Source organism: Varroa destructor, unplaced genomic scaffold (genome assembly GCF_002443255.2).
Source record: "Varroa destructor unplaced genomic scaffold, Vdes_3.0 BEIS01000007.1, whole genome shotgun sequence".
Classification (NCBI taxonomy): domain Eukaryota; kingdom Metazoa; phylum Arthropoda; class Arachnida; order Mesostigmata; family Varroidae; genus Varroa; species Varroa destructor.
In genome coordinates, this window is record NW_019211460.1 from 38,739,021 (window position 1) to 38,753,921 (window position 14,901).

The following is a 14,901-nucleotide window of genomic DNA, read 5'->3' on the forward strand; positions in this document are numbered from 1 at the left end:
AAATGGTACTTACAGATCTAGAGTTAGTTTCAGACATTTTCTTTACTAGAAATGGAATCTGACATTCATCAATTGTCATTACAAGCCCAGTCGAGATGTAAAGGCATTGTACTTAGTATATTGGGCATCTCAGGAAAAATAGGAGGACTCTTATCTGTAGCATGTATAAATCCTAATTGGCGTCTTTTACTTAGATGGGTAAAAGCGTTTACTCCATGCCATTTTGTTGAAATGCGTATTTTCACTCGTAACTGGAATATATGGAACTGACTGATGCATACCACATTCGTCTAAATATAGGAGGAATATGTGACCTCACCAAAAATATATGGCCCTAGGAGCGATATCTATTTTTGAAAATTCCTGATTATCCCGTCCCTAATTATTGAGCTAAGTGTCTGAGAGAAACTGACCTTAGATATTCTAAAAAGCGACAGTCTTTTAGGCAGCCGAATGGGTCTCATCTCGAAGGGCAACATACTGCCGTACAGATCTCTAGTTCGATTCGGATACAACAAGCGGTATAGGCACAGAAGCAGTATTTGCGCTTGTATAGAGCGCGCAAAGCGCTGATGGGCGTTCTAAGTGGTCCCAGGGTGAAAAAATAAAAAGTAATTTTTATGCTTGTTAGCCCAGACGGTTTAATTTACATGAATAACAGTGTTAATCAAGTGTTGTTTCTCGGACCGCCCACGTAATTTGATGGGTCTCACGTATTTTTGAATTACAGCCTCGAATCCTTCAGCGTCAATTTCTCTAATCACTTTACCAATACACTAGTTCAACTTGCAGATTGTTTTTTAGCGTTTGTTCTATAAACAGCGTCCTGCAAGGAAGAAAACCGAGAGAGATCGAATTGCGTCACCTTGACGCTCACCCAGTGTCATCAGGTGCGTCGTGTACGGCCAGCCCAGGAAAATAGTTTTAAGCCGATCGATTCTCCCCCGCTATGTCTTTTAACCAGAGGTTATTGTTTCCATTCAATACCCTCGCTCCGCTCCACAGTCATAGGGCCGGTGAGACGTTCGCTCCAAAATGCGCATCACACGGTGATTTTTGACGATGAAGAAGTTTCACAGCACTTATCCTTGGGCTCTCGATGTTTCAAGTGCGACAAATTTGTTTATTCGTACCTCCATCCAGCTACAAATGAACTTCGCTAGATAAGACGATGTGACTGGTTCGTGCAATGCGCTTCAGCATCTGATCAACATGCATATGACAGCTTCGGATCCTATAATTAAGTCTACTCTATTTTGTAAATATGAACATGCTCATCGATAGGCGTCGCGTTGAGATCGCTGGATTGGTGTACATAATGCTTTTTACAGCGGCGATGTTGTGTTTCGTTAACTCGGTTGTCACTCTGGCTTCGAACTACATGCGGATGAGCTCACCTCTTTAAATTGTCGCAGCGTTTCCTGCGTCGTGTCGTCCCTATTCTGTGAGATAATTAGTGAGTTAGTCATATAGTAAGTTTTTACAAAAGGCAAACGCTATCTTAGATTGTTGCGTTCGATGATCACCTTTATTTTTGTCATACAGTCTGCTAGCGTCTACTTGTTTACAAACACAGCAAAAAAAGGGACGAAATAGACTTATATAATACGTTTGAAAAAAAATCACTATGCCAGCGTTGTCTTCTATTCTGTAGTAGTTCCATGCTTTATTAAACCGAGTTAAAAAAATTAATTAAAAATATCCTTTGATAATAATTCAAATGCACGCCTTAAATGCCGCAGTACCAAGGTACGTAAAACCAATTAGAAGATGTATGTGTATGCAGCCGATCGCTCTCTATCTCAGTAAATTCGCTGACGATGCTTTGAAAATGCAGCTCCCCGTGCGTCCGCTTTCTTTCTTTCCAGATAGGTTTACATAACCACCCACCTACCCAAGCAGCAAGATGGATCAGATGTCAGCGTGACGACCCGAGTCAATGGGCATCTCAGAAACAGATCCGTAGTCTGACTATGCTTTGACCGATGTTCATCGTAGGTCTTCCGAAAGTACAAAAGCGAGTCGGTCTTGTAGTCTTGTCCAACACGATCGGAAGCTATATTGAGACTGTATATGTGGTTATTCGTATATAGGAGCCTACTGTTGGAAGTGCTGTTGAGAAAATACTCAACTCCTTCATGTTCCTGTCATCTTCAGATCTCGCCTTTCCTGCTCCAGGCGGTCTCATGCTGAGAACGATAAAGAGGAAAAGTTCCATATGTATATATATATATATATATGTATGTATCGAATAGTACTTACACATCTTAATCGCTCAGAATGGAACGTAATAAAGATTACTCTCTTTTTCAAGATTACTCTGCTTCATAATGGTGCGACGTTTTTTTTTCCACTCGGAATGCACTTATACTTCTTAAAATCTAAAGGCGCTTACTCAGACAGCATCATCCGAGGTTTTAGTGGGCAAATCAGAAAAGTACGGATGTTTACACTCAGATTTAGTGTAAGAAAGTAGTTATTTACGTTAATAAAATGGATAGGTAGCTATTGCATGATCTAAGCGATAATCGAGAATCGGTCTGATTCATTCATCGATAAGCAGAGACGCCTACACAAGCGAGCTGTTTGATGATCTCGACCCTCACACCGTAAGCGTTACGGTGATAAAAATGCAACACTTGCAGTTAAAGCTTCTTTATTACCGACCGTACTAGCTAGACATTGGTCCAGTATAGTGCCTATTTTTTCTTCGAAAAAATTGCTACAATTTTTCAGTAGGAAAATCAGCAAACGTTGTAGTTGGAGGCTTCATAAACACACGTAACCCGAACTTTACAAAATATATAAGTTATAATTCAGACAGCAGGTTAGAGGTAGTAATGGTTGATACTTGCTTTCGAAATAGAAGAGGCACGTTTTTGAAGAAAATGAGCCGAATAATTTACTATATGCTTGTTTATTCACGGTAAAATGTGACAGTTGATACCGTTTTGATACCCCTCCTTTGCCGTTGCGTATCGCACTCAGTGAACGCACTCAGAAAACTGATTTCAGTATATGACAGAGGTGTAGTACAATCGTCGTATTCGTAGTGACAATAGCAAGAAGAGACTCTATCTCTATGCTAACAACTTGATCTTTACGGTACTTATTTTCGATAGGCCGATCTTTGACCATATCGAGCATCGAATATGGATAACGTCTTGTTCGAACAAATCGACTAAAATGCAGCCAATCTTTGCTTGTGGATGAGTAAATCCATAGAAGGTGGCTACACGGCGCTTGATCCCATCCCATCTGACTGTGTTATTGATGGGCTAAAGTTTTACTTACGCATTTCAGCATTTATTATGCTACTAAAACAATATTTTGGTTTGGTAATAAAGAGGTAAGTTGACATGTTGAATAGAAAAAGCTGGCATAACGACAAATGTATAGTTCATAAAGTGGTTATTTCGTTTGGCCCTGATTGCGTCCTAAATTTTACTGCCAACGTAAGATGTTTCAGTCTTAAGGTTAAGAGAAAATTTGTTATGACAAAATGTATTTTTGGTCAGACCCATAATAAAAATAGGTCGGCTTTTTTCACGTAGTAACCTTTGTGACTTCGTCACGTACGCTTAATAGGCACATGTGTACTGTACCAATATGCAATTGACTCAATTTTCTAATCTGTATGCTCCCAAATAGGTCATTAATGTAGTTGTGACAGCAACCACGCTACCTGGCCTAGGTACAAGCCTGTCAATCGACTCAAATTGAATAGAAAGCCGAACTCAATCTGGTTCCTGGTACGTGGACATGCGGGAATCGATGATCTATCCTGATCAGTTCAGTAGCACCTTAAACGGTGTGCACACAAGTGAATCTATGGGCTATACCATTCGTATGGTGTGGGAAAGGAAGAGTTTGGGGCTAGAGGTTCCCAAGAAGGAATGAGTTCCAAGCTGTTCGGGAAGGCGGAGAAAACGAACGCTGCTGCAATGATGAAGCAGCGACGAGCGGATTAAGTCAATTAGTGGAGATTAGTAGCAACCCTTTACTTATTTGGCGGACGTGCCAAGGCTGATGCCGGGCCGCCTGCTTCGCTGCTGGCCTGCGTTGCTTCTCGCTCGCCCTCTAGCTGCTTCTGTCTCTGATGCCTGCCAGCCAGCCAGCCAGCCAGCTCCTGCCCGCCGCTTAGAACCCCCCGCACCCCTGTTAAGCGGACAGCAGTTTTCCCTGCCAGCAGCAACCGACCCACTTTCCTTCATGTTGAGGGCGGGATTGTCGAAAACCCTCCAAACTCCCATCATGATGCGCATACCTACGTATAGCATTATTACTACCGCTACCTTTTTTTGCCATACACATATGTACATGCATGTTCGTGTAGTATAATGCGAAAGGGAGACATCAGCCATTGAAGGAGCGGCTTGGCAAGATGTTGAATGCCACTGTAGTAATGGCCACGCCTCCTTTAGCAACAGGAAGCCCGTGCAATTGTAGTTCCTAGTTGTTGGACAATTACTCCTAGCCGCTGGCTAGATCCACCCACAGAAATCCACTAGTTTCTACAATCCACTATTAATTACCCAGTCTAATTATACGGCATTTTATCCCTATCCTATCGTACGAACATCTACGGTCGAACGACTCGATCGAGTAAGACGATCTACCGGACCACGTTTTAATGGTGTTCTTAGTAAAATTCATTTAAACGCTAAGTGAAAGGATATCTAGCATATAAATAAACAGTGCCCTTTTTTATTGTTCGCGAAAATCGTACAATATAGATTACTTAAAGTCTTTGAAAGATCCCTTTGTTAAATCGGTGGCTTAGTCACCCCAGTCAGCATATTGTGGATGGATGCTTTTCGTCTGTCGTTAGATAGGACTGATAGAGTGAAAGCTATACGCATGGGCAAAATACCCGTATTGGATGGACTTCGAATAGCGGAGTTTACCTATTTGTTTTTGTTAAATGTTTATGCCTCTGATTTGCCTATAGCGGCCTATAGCTGAACGTCATTGTCCTAGCCAACCGAATACAGTTGAACGAACATGCTTCGTCTGCAATTAGGGCTTCCCCTACAATTAGAGGATGATTTGAGTGTTCTTAATGTTTGCGTTTGCGACTTTAAACGGTAGCAAGCAATTGCTCTGTCATCTCTATAATATGTGCTTTATTAGTCGAATAGGGAACGCAAAACGACCATGCGGTTGGGAGATTGACGCTCGATTTAGATAAACGAATAGAGAAAGGGAAGCATATCAATAATAGGTTGGATTAAATACAATATATATGTGTATGCATACGAGGTGTGTTTTATGACCCAGTTAGGTGCTTGGCCAAATAAGGGCTATCATCGTTTGCACTAATTGCATAGAGCATCCCTGATAGAAGTCAGCGAGGTTAACAGTATTCTCCTGAATATATTAGACGAATGAGAGCCCTTATGCGTGTTGAAGGCCAAATCCAGCTTTAAGTACGCGCGTCTGCATTTAGAAGTGAATGGAAAACATTTAGGCTAAAATTTTTTCCACTGCATGGCAATATGTTGCACTCGCTGCCTGTACGGCCCACTATCTATTATCAGTTGAATAAACTTGTCTGCGACACAAGGTACAATGGGCCTAGCAGCGTTTAGCCGGCTTTTCCTGATCGAAAGGCCTAGCTAAAAGGATAGAACCAATGCAAAGATTCGAAGCCTCACTACCAGACTAATCATAGTATTACATTTAATCATATGAAAATTCTAATCTGTTACAGTTAGAAAATTATATGGATCGGCAGGAGGATCGTACGTTCGTTATCGGCGACCTGGTATCACCTGCATCTAAACTCAACGAAGTTGTGTTCAATTGAAATGTCGTCGTTTGTTCAGAGCAGCCGTGACTCGTAGACATTCCCTAAGCCTTAGACTTGGAAATGACATTCGCCTCTACCTGTTGACCGGCTGAAACAGAACAGAGACAAACAAATATCAAGATCGGTCAGCTTTTCACACGGCCGACGTTGAAACAAATCCACGAACCGCAGATCACCATACACAATCAGTAAGTGACTAAAGCCAACCCCTTGCTGCTCACGAAAAAGTAAATACTCTAGCCGTTATACAATTCAGTAAGTTATAATTACTTCAATAACTACGTGTTTACTAGAACGATCAGAGGTTATCCATGTTAAACAAATTCAAAGTCCTCTCCTACAGAAATACTGGTAGCTTGATCTTTATTGCTTTTTTTTTTTTACAAAGGCAACTAGCCGATGAGAACAATGTCTCTTCTAAATAAAATCTAGCCAAAAATGTAAACATTTAAGCGGTTGAATTTATTTAGAGACGTCTACTTTTTTCCTTTATCAAGATAATTACTTTACTAAATTGTATTACTTTATGTTATAGTCTATTATAAGCGCTCGCTTTCAGTATCGCTTCAGAATGAGAAGAACGTTTAGTGCAGGATGAGCTTAGTCTCAAGCATCGCTCGTGCGAGCCAGAAAAGCATCTAAATCATTGTACTGAAACGTGGGACAAATGTCCCGTTACGTGTTAGAAACTCTTCATTGCTTATAGCTCTATGCGATCTTTCTTCCAATCAATCACACGACCCCTTTGAAAAGGAAAACATTTTCAATCGATCGCCGTTAGGGTTCCTAAAAGCTGGTAGAATCTCGTGTTATAGCTTTTAAATAATTGAGCATTGTCCTGTTTTAGCACATTTGAAGCTAGTCAAATAAAACATGCTTTATATTTCAAAGAAATTCAGTTGATTATATGCCGAACTCTTCAGTCAGCACATCATAATATTCACTCCTTACATTGACTTTATCTACTTTAAAAATAGGGCCTTCTATATATATATATATATATATATATATATATGCATACAATTATGAGAATAAATGTTCTCCCGACTTCCCTTTTGAAGGAAACGATTTAGCTTTGAATGTTTGGATTGCTTAGATGGTTTATGTAGCCGCTTAGTAACTTATCTTCGGCATCAAATGATCGTCGGCTGCCATTAATGTGGGATTATTTGCCAAAATTCATGATTATACCCTGTAAATACGTAACTGCAAGTTCGTTTTCTCGCGATGACCGCAGATTTGAAAATTATGATATTGAAGTAGAAACTGTACCTGTGTGCAATCCTGTAAGGTTTCCGCTACGGCCAATAACATCACCGAATAATCCCTGATCGCCAGGTCCTTGCACGGGACCTGTTGCTGATCTTGGCTCAAAGAAGTCTAAATTTTCAAGAACAACGTCCGCAGAATATGTTACCGAGAAATAGGCGAGGGATCTACTAGCTAGGGGAAAGGGGTAGATAACGAGGCTTATATTAAGATAAGTAGGGATATTTTTTCAACTGATAGAAATAGACGCAATGTCTCACTTGGATTCTAGCAACAAATGAATTAATTACGTACATATTCGCCGCCACTCATCATGGTTTCCCTCCATCTTTCAGCCAATCCGTCTACCCTTTTTCGATAGAAGTTTCGCCATTAAGGAACGTATACAAATGGTTTTTGAAATTGTCTTTACTATCAAACGCACTATTATAAGTTTTAATTACTAGTAGCTGGCAAAGATAATTATTCGTTGGCATGGCTTCTGAGAAATATGGTAGTTGCAAACAATCCTGTTACTCAAGCTCTTGTAGGTAGATTTTAACGACATTTTATAATGCATAATCTAGCTTTATCGTGGAGAGAAGTGACTTTAAATGGATAAACGGCTTTTTTTTTCGTCGAGGCTCGGTCAATCTATAGTCATATAGGGTTTCTTGTTGGCCGTCTTATGTTTTTCGAACATTTTCCAATACGTAAAGTCTCACCAAAGGGAAATCATGGTCCCTTTGGGATAGAGATTTGCTTAACTCTGGACTTAAGTGTACTTCTCGAAGCTATTCACTCCCTTCTTTGCTTTATAACAACGTGGGGACAACGTTCCCCGTCATCCGTAACACTTCTGTGTAGAAACCCATTATGGTGGCAGCGTATTGCCTGATGCTAGGCGAGGTGTTGAGGGTTGAGGGAAACTAGCCTCTGAAAGGAAGTTACACGCAGCTCATGAAGTACTCTAGTACGCTCCTCATTTCTGATAAAATTTCGTACATTTAAGTCGCCTGGCAACGATCAAATCGTGGTCGATCCTGTCGGCCAATTAACGACTCATTTGCCATTTGGGGCATCGGGTCGCAGATTGGAACAAAGTACATCTTCCAAATCCAAGATGCCTAAGCCAGCGCAGTCCTCTCCGTTGAAGAGTTCTTGCTGTACGCGGCGCAAATATCCCGGGCAACTTAGACAGCTCTCTGATTTTGACAAAGAGCAAACTAGAAAAGGTGTCAAAAACAAGGCACTTTTTTCATAAGGAACAGTCATCTTTGGAGCCTCTATGTTTCAAATATTACGTCCGGTATACGTCGCCGTTAGACATTACATCAAACGGCTGGCTCCCAGCACGAAACGGAAGTGTGTCCGTGCCTAGCTTCAAACCTAGACGTCAGTGTGTCCCTAAGATTAGCAGGCAAATACTTCACCCACTACGCTATCACGGGAACTATCTAGGGGTCTTAAACTCAACGTAAAATTCCGTTCATTACACAATGAAAATACGACAAGTTTAAAGAGGAGAGCACTAGCGGATAGCTTACATAAGTAAATAAATAGTGGAAAGAAAAAAAGAACAAGCAAACGCCTTTATCGCTTGAGATTTTCCTAAAAAAAAACTATCCGTTTTATGATAGATTGTCAGTCGATCTTTAAGAGCCAAGCGGATTAGCAAGCAAAACGTATGTATGAAACAAGTAAAAGTACATATATATGGCTCTAAATTAACCAGAAATAGAATACGCCTAATTGTTATTTAATTATTACACTGGATATTACATTTAAATGATAGCAACATATGCGAGGTAACACGGAAATCGTGGGTCTAGTTGATCTGGGATTTAGCTGAGGGAAGCTTGCTTGACAGATGTTAAAATAAGCTAAGACCACAATGAAAGAATACTGAAATGTTGCTTTGATTTCGAAGTCCTCTTGTTGTCATTCCGAATAACCTGCAGAGCTCGTCCAGGCAAAAAAACAGTAAGTTACCTTAATTTGATTTAGTTAACTTTTAAAAGCGGTATTAGTGCTAGAAACATGGTAGATAATTACCTTACAGATTGAGGCAATGTGCTGCACAGTAAAAATAGATCTACATCACTATTATTTGCTATCAAAATACCAATATCAACAATATATGTATGTCTCTTAATGTAAATAACAACTGGTTTACGGAATAATTACGCGGTCTGTCATCTGTTTCGACCGCAGGGAGTAACAACTAAACAGTTACAGATGAATACAGACAACTACCATATTACGCTTTTTAGAAAATACGGAAAAATGCTCGATTCTTCATCAGACACTAACTTTGACGGTCCCTCTCGCTTTACTATAAGACAATTGTAAATAATCCTGTAGATTTTCTAGTTTTTATAAAAGGTTGATGTTTAAATCTTGCTTATCAACACTAAGCCTTATCTTTACTTGCTGTATTTACTACGGTAGATTTTAGCTTAAGCCAGTGTTTTCTATTTTTTTGTGGTAGCATCCACCTGCTCTCACGCTCTTTCGCGTCTAATGATCCCAAACGAGTACAGATAGAGTATTGCAACCAGCTATAGCGTTCCATATTTTGTTACGAGGATGACAATGATTCTACGTCCGCCACCCTCTACTTACATTCGTATTTGTTTCCTATAAGAAGTGTTTGACTACCCGGCCAGCTCGTCATAAGGAAAATGTCACATATTGGGAGAAACAATCCTCTCGAACGTCATTCTTCGATACGAACCGTTATTCAGCTTTCAGAGCGTTAAAGAACGTGTAACACGTGCCTATGAGGTGAACTGAACGATAAATCGTAAACTATTCCAAATAAAATTTGCAGCTTGTTCTCTTATGGAAAGAAGAAGAGAGGCTTGATTTGACTTAACCTTATTGGTATTTAACACAGGCCCTAACCAGATAACCCTATGTACAACCCTAGATTTGCCGGATCGTAAGTGCTGTTCAGTTCAACGCTGAGTTGTTAACAAACAAGAATGCTCTAAATGTGTGAATGGTCCTCAATGCTTCGATCTCAATCTCTATGTGAATGATGAACATTTGCAAGTGAGGATTCGTAACAAACAGTATAATGAATGCTCTGCTGTTCAATTGAAATGTTGTTTATTTCCTTAAAACAGGATGAAGCTGTCACAAGATAGGTGCATGTTGGCGCATGTGAGTCTGTCTAGCTGGATCCTTAATTGTGGCATTGAGGCTTACCTTGTGCCAGTTGCTGGAACGGTTGAAGTGCGGCGCTGAAGAGCCGTCCGCCAACTTCAGCGAGGCCAATGAGAGCTTTCTGTCCTGCCTGTGCCAGTCCACTGAACGTCCCTAGAGGTTCACTTTGACCGTTCCCAACAAGGCCGTTTAAAGCAGGAAATATATTGGCCGGATTCGGTTGAGCTCCTGTGTTAGCGACGGCTTGATGTATACCTACATATCGAATCGTTGTAGAGAAAGAGAGGAGCAAATGGATATATTTGCAGATAGGGATGATGAACCCGTCATTTTCCTGTGGTCAAGGTTTACGTATTTGATGTAATCAAAAGGTGACTCAATGTCGAAGCACAAACTAACGAATGAGGAACAGAACTATTGATGTCGTGGGCCAGCCTAGAAGGTCTTTGCTAAATTGAAATATAGAACCTGAATTTGATCCATCAATGAACTGTTCTTAGGCGAATTTATAATAAGTGATTTCCTAGTCCCATGAGCTTCGTAATATTAGAGACTGATGCTGTATTGAAATTTGTGAAAAAATAATCCCTATTGCTTTTTTCCTGCATGTCGGGTATATTTCCACAAGTCAGATCACAGCAATGGCAGTGTTTCGGAGGTATGCCGTAACTGACTATCTGTTTCTTCCCTTCAATGGCGACATACGTTGAGTCCAGCATGATTAAGCAAGGCTTCAACTTTTATACCACGGATATCAATTTAACCACTATATATTTTCAAAGTCAACAGAATATCAACGTTTGTAAGTTATCTAGTGTCCCAGTCGCTCATTCCTCTTTCCATTTCGTTGAGCATCACATTGACAAATATACGATAGGCCAACGTGTCTCTTCGAGTGCTTGAATCGTTTTATGCCTTCGAGGACTATTAACGTATTAGCAATCACACCCCCTCTAACCTATTGATTCAAATTATACAAGGTTGGCTTGTCAAAGAAAGGACTCGTTGGTTTCCGTGTGCCATTCACACCAATTATATATTGCTTCGATTTTTATATGCTTCGAGGAACGGCAGTACAGGACGTAATACTCAAAACATGAACCTAGTCATACATATATAATAGTGATAATATAATTCCCTAATCAGTTTCAGCGAGTTACTAAATATTTCAGCTGATCGTGTCTGTCCCTTTAATAGACAACCTCACGTACTTTATGTGACTTCAGCGCTTCACAGTGCGCTTCGTCCGTGCAAGCAAATAACCGATAAACGTCAAGAGCGACTCGGAAAGTTCACGGTTTTTGCGATTGGGCCGCCTTACCCACCCGCTCGCTTACTTTTACGCTTCTAATAGAAGTAGTCGTTATTGTTATTGCTGGCTCTTTATGAGATCACAGCGACACTGATGGCCGCGGTAAGGATTATAATGATGGTGATGGGGCTTACGTTGTTTGGCTACCGCCACAATGCAACTCGATTGCCAGTCCTCCATGATGTCATAGCCTTGAATAAGACTTGCCAGCTGTGAGAGAAGGTTTTATCCGATCATCGGTCTTTCACACTGCCAACGCTAATGTTGGTAGCTCCACTGACCCCCTTCCTACTCTCATATATACGTTATCGCCACTATCATATATGCGTCTATCTATTTGCCTTTCGTCAGTTGCAGTAATACGTGTTTGAAATGGTATATCAATCTTTGAGCTCTTATCGCCACGCGCGCTTGTGCTAGTGGGCCTTATCTTCATGTAATCGTAATAACCATCAGATGCGATTCTGCAGAGATAGGACGCAAGTTGGTCACGAGAACGCTAGTAACAGCGATAGTACTAGCAACAAAGGGATAAGGCCATTCTGCGGCAGCTTCTTTGCCAAAAAATGACTGAACTTTCGTCCAGCTTTCGGCATCCATCCAATTGATCGCTCTGTGGAATATACCATGTTATTGTTGCTTGAAACTAACAGCAGATATCGATGGAGTGAGCACTTTCAGAGCACGGAGACAAGTGCCATTTTTTAGATCCTCATCGTAATAAGCCACACTCATTTTCGTTGTAGATGGACAAAATCGTCCGGTGATTACCATAGCTCTTAAGAAGTAAATCATCCTGCTATACAGTAATAATTGTAGAATGAATCTAAAAAAGTAACATCTATTTTTAGACAGAATTTTTGAGCGAACATATACGGTATCGCTATTAAATAAATTTTAGGGGAAAATCTAATTTTCAAAGGGTATTGGTAATTGGCAGAAGATTAATGTTTCACTTGGATCCACGTAAATTCTAGGACTAAATGTGTTTTACCGTAGAATTATTGCGTTACAAGATTTTTCTAATTTTTATTTCCATAATGTAAAAATAGCAGTCTCTGAAAAGACTTCCAGAACCATAATTACTCATTCAATAACGTATTCCAGGTATTGAAGTTTGCATATAAGAGTCGATACGAATTTATTTAGCAAGCCAATGAATGTCTGACACCAAAGCAAATTAGGGAAACTCTATTAAACCTAATATTTAACGATGGTCGTTGCATTTAATCGGCCAGCGGGCGACCTTTCGTTGCTTGTATCCTATCAGCTCTTGGCTCCTACCTATTTTACCTAGCGACCGCTGGTGGCCGTACAGCGGGGCCACTATATCGTAAACTTAGCACTACGGAATAGTCGTAGCAATGTAGGTAACTGGGTTTGTATACACGGTTGGCGACACTGGAGAGCAATATATGCACGTCGTACTTACTCAAAAAGTGGATATCCCAAACTGTACCCTGGATATTCTACGCTTTCAATTGTTTCTTTGAAGTCAGTCCTGGATTTAGGACAAAACAGCAATGCTATTTGGCAAGACAAAAGTATTGTTTCAGCCGTTATGGAGAAGTTTTTGACAAAATGATTCTAATGTGTATAATATAATGTCTTGGATCGAGAATTTCTATTAGGCAATAGATGCCGTTAATAAAAGTCTAATCAATATCAAAAAGCCATCTTTGTAACTTACGTCGAATTGGGCGAAAAATATTAACTCTCATCGAGGTAATAGTAACAGTGAGTGAAATGTTAAACCCAGAATTAAAATTAACTTATCAAAACGACGTTTGTATTCGTTCTGGTTAAGATTCATTTTGTATTTTCCTCGTTAAGCCTAACGCAATATCAGTCGTTTTAAAATGCACTTTACACTAACCTGGAGCGTATCCGATTTTTGGAACTTTGGCCGAATTCAAAAAATCTGAAGTTAATCCCTCAGACTTCTTCTCTTGCGCAAGGACGGTACAGCAGCATATTACAATAATTACTCCGAACTTGGACATTTTGGACGAGCGGCGATAATTCAACAACATACGTTTAAGACTCAACTTTCGAAAGGAGCTCGTGGAGTGCGCCACAGCGTTTCCTTGAATAAAATGATGCCATCGTGCTTCGGTGAGCTGCCTAAATTTCCGTGTTTTCTCCAACTACTTCGGCTAAAACGCGTCTAACAGCTACCGTGCCGCTATCTCTGACGCATTTAAGGAAGTTGCGAGAGAATGTCCGCTAGCAGCTCGTGCAGCTTCGTCTATCGTGCAGGTAATCAATAAACAGAAAATAAATATCACATCAGCATGAACGTCTATAGAATGATGTTCGTTCGTGAGCTGGCAGGATGTGTATAATTACAATCGCCTGCATGACGGGCAATCGTCTCATTATTCCTATTATTGTTATTATTTTCTTCGCTAAGGTCACTGGTGTCAGTCTAGAAAGAGCCAAGATACAAGGCTTTTGTAATACGCCATTCGTCGACCACAGCCAAAATGGCTGTTCCGTCAATCCAGTGATACGTTTCAAACAAAGGAGGAGAATCGGACTTCAAGGTATGAAGTCATGATATAGTATCGTCAGGTATGAACAGGAAGGTGGAGAAAGTAAAGGGTATTATAATGAGCACATATTGCACCTGGATAGCCCTCTAACAACAATAAAGAAGTCATGCTTCTATTTGTTGGTCGTTTGCAAAACCACCTAAGCCCGTCACCTTCCAAAAAATGACTCATACCACAATGAAAATATAACAGAAAATTTACGGCAAGAAATACAATTTTCTATATTTCTACATAAATTTTTAAAATCTTGTATTGGCGTTTTTATAGAGGATTTCCTAGTATTTGTAGACGTCATAGGCTTATATGGTTTTTGACGCGTTTTGCATGTTGCGCATGCGGTGTGCTTACGTTAACACAATGTAAAATTATATCGAAAACTGATATTCTTAACTAAATAACAAATAATGAGACGATAAACAGATACTTACAGAAGCTGCATTTATTTACCCTTCTATCTAGTGAAAATTAAATATATATTAAACTTATGTGATCGTCCTTCCATCGAAGCTTTAAAACACTTTGTGTCAGAATTCATCTCACTATTTTCTATAAGCAATAGTTTTAGTAAGCATAACCAATATATAATAATATCTAAGTGGTTCAAACATAAAAAAAAAAAAACTTTAAACCAATCCTTTATATTAGGTAAAGCGTGAAAACAGGTGTTTGAATATACGTATAAAGCACTGTATACGAATCTATCCGTTACGAGCTCGTGTGGATTTGTGTATATAGCTGATGTTCTCTGACGAGTTTCAACTTCTTTTCGGTCGAGCAATGCGCTTTGAAATGGTACATTTAGA

At 40.0% G+C, this 14,901-nt stretch overlaps 1 protein-coding gene and 1 long non-coding RNA gene across 3 annotated transcripts; one reads left to right on the forward strand and one right to left on the reverse strand.

Moving 5' to 3' along the window:
- Positions 1-941: 941 nt before the first annotated feature.
- On the forward strand, positions 942-2,331 carry LOC147754688 (uncharacterized). The gene is made up of 2 exons (XR_015317274.1): positions 942-1,456; positions 1,869-2,331. It is a non-coding gene; the product is annotated as an uncharacterized LOC147754688 (long non-coding RNA).
- Positions 2,332-4,687: 2,356 nt separating this feature from the next.
- Positions 4,688-13,700, reverse strand: LOC111254385 (uncharacterized). 2 transcript variants are annotated; one of them, XM_086975091.1, is made up of 4 exons: positions 13,420-13,700; positions 10,274-10,486; positions 7,085-7,255; positions 4,688-5,900 (listed from the first exon to the last, which is right to left on the reverse strand). In XM_086975091.1, the coding sequence occupies exons 1-4, from the start codon at positions 13,574-13,576 to the stop codon at positions 5,854-5,856; spliced, it is 588 nt and encodes a 195-aa protein (XP_086831217.1). In that variant the 5' UTR covers positions 13,577-13,700; the 3' UTR covers positions 4,688-5,853. The 2 variants fall into 2 exon arrangements, with proteins under 2 accessions (XP_086831217.1, XP_022670884.1); XM_022815149.2 differs by having other exon boundaries at positions 7,085-7,192; positions 13,420-13,688.
- Between the last annotated feature and the right edge of the window lie 1,201 nt (positions 13,701-14,901).

Bases quoted from the DNA above. Each gene is read 5' to 3' on its own strand.
- LOC111254385 (XM_086975091.1), bottom strand. From the start codon at position 13,576: ATGTTGTTGAATTATCGCCGCTCGTCCAAAATGTCCAAGTTCGGAGTA. The intron at 10,487-13,419 runs GTTAGTGTAAAG...TTCGATATGTAG, and splicing joins AAAAATCGGATACGCTCCAG to GTATACATCAAGCCGTCGCT. The intron at 5,901-7,084 runs GTACAGTTTCTA...GTTCTGTTTCAG, and splicing joins CCTTACAGGATTGCACACAG to CCGGTCAACAGGTAGAGGCG.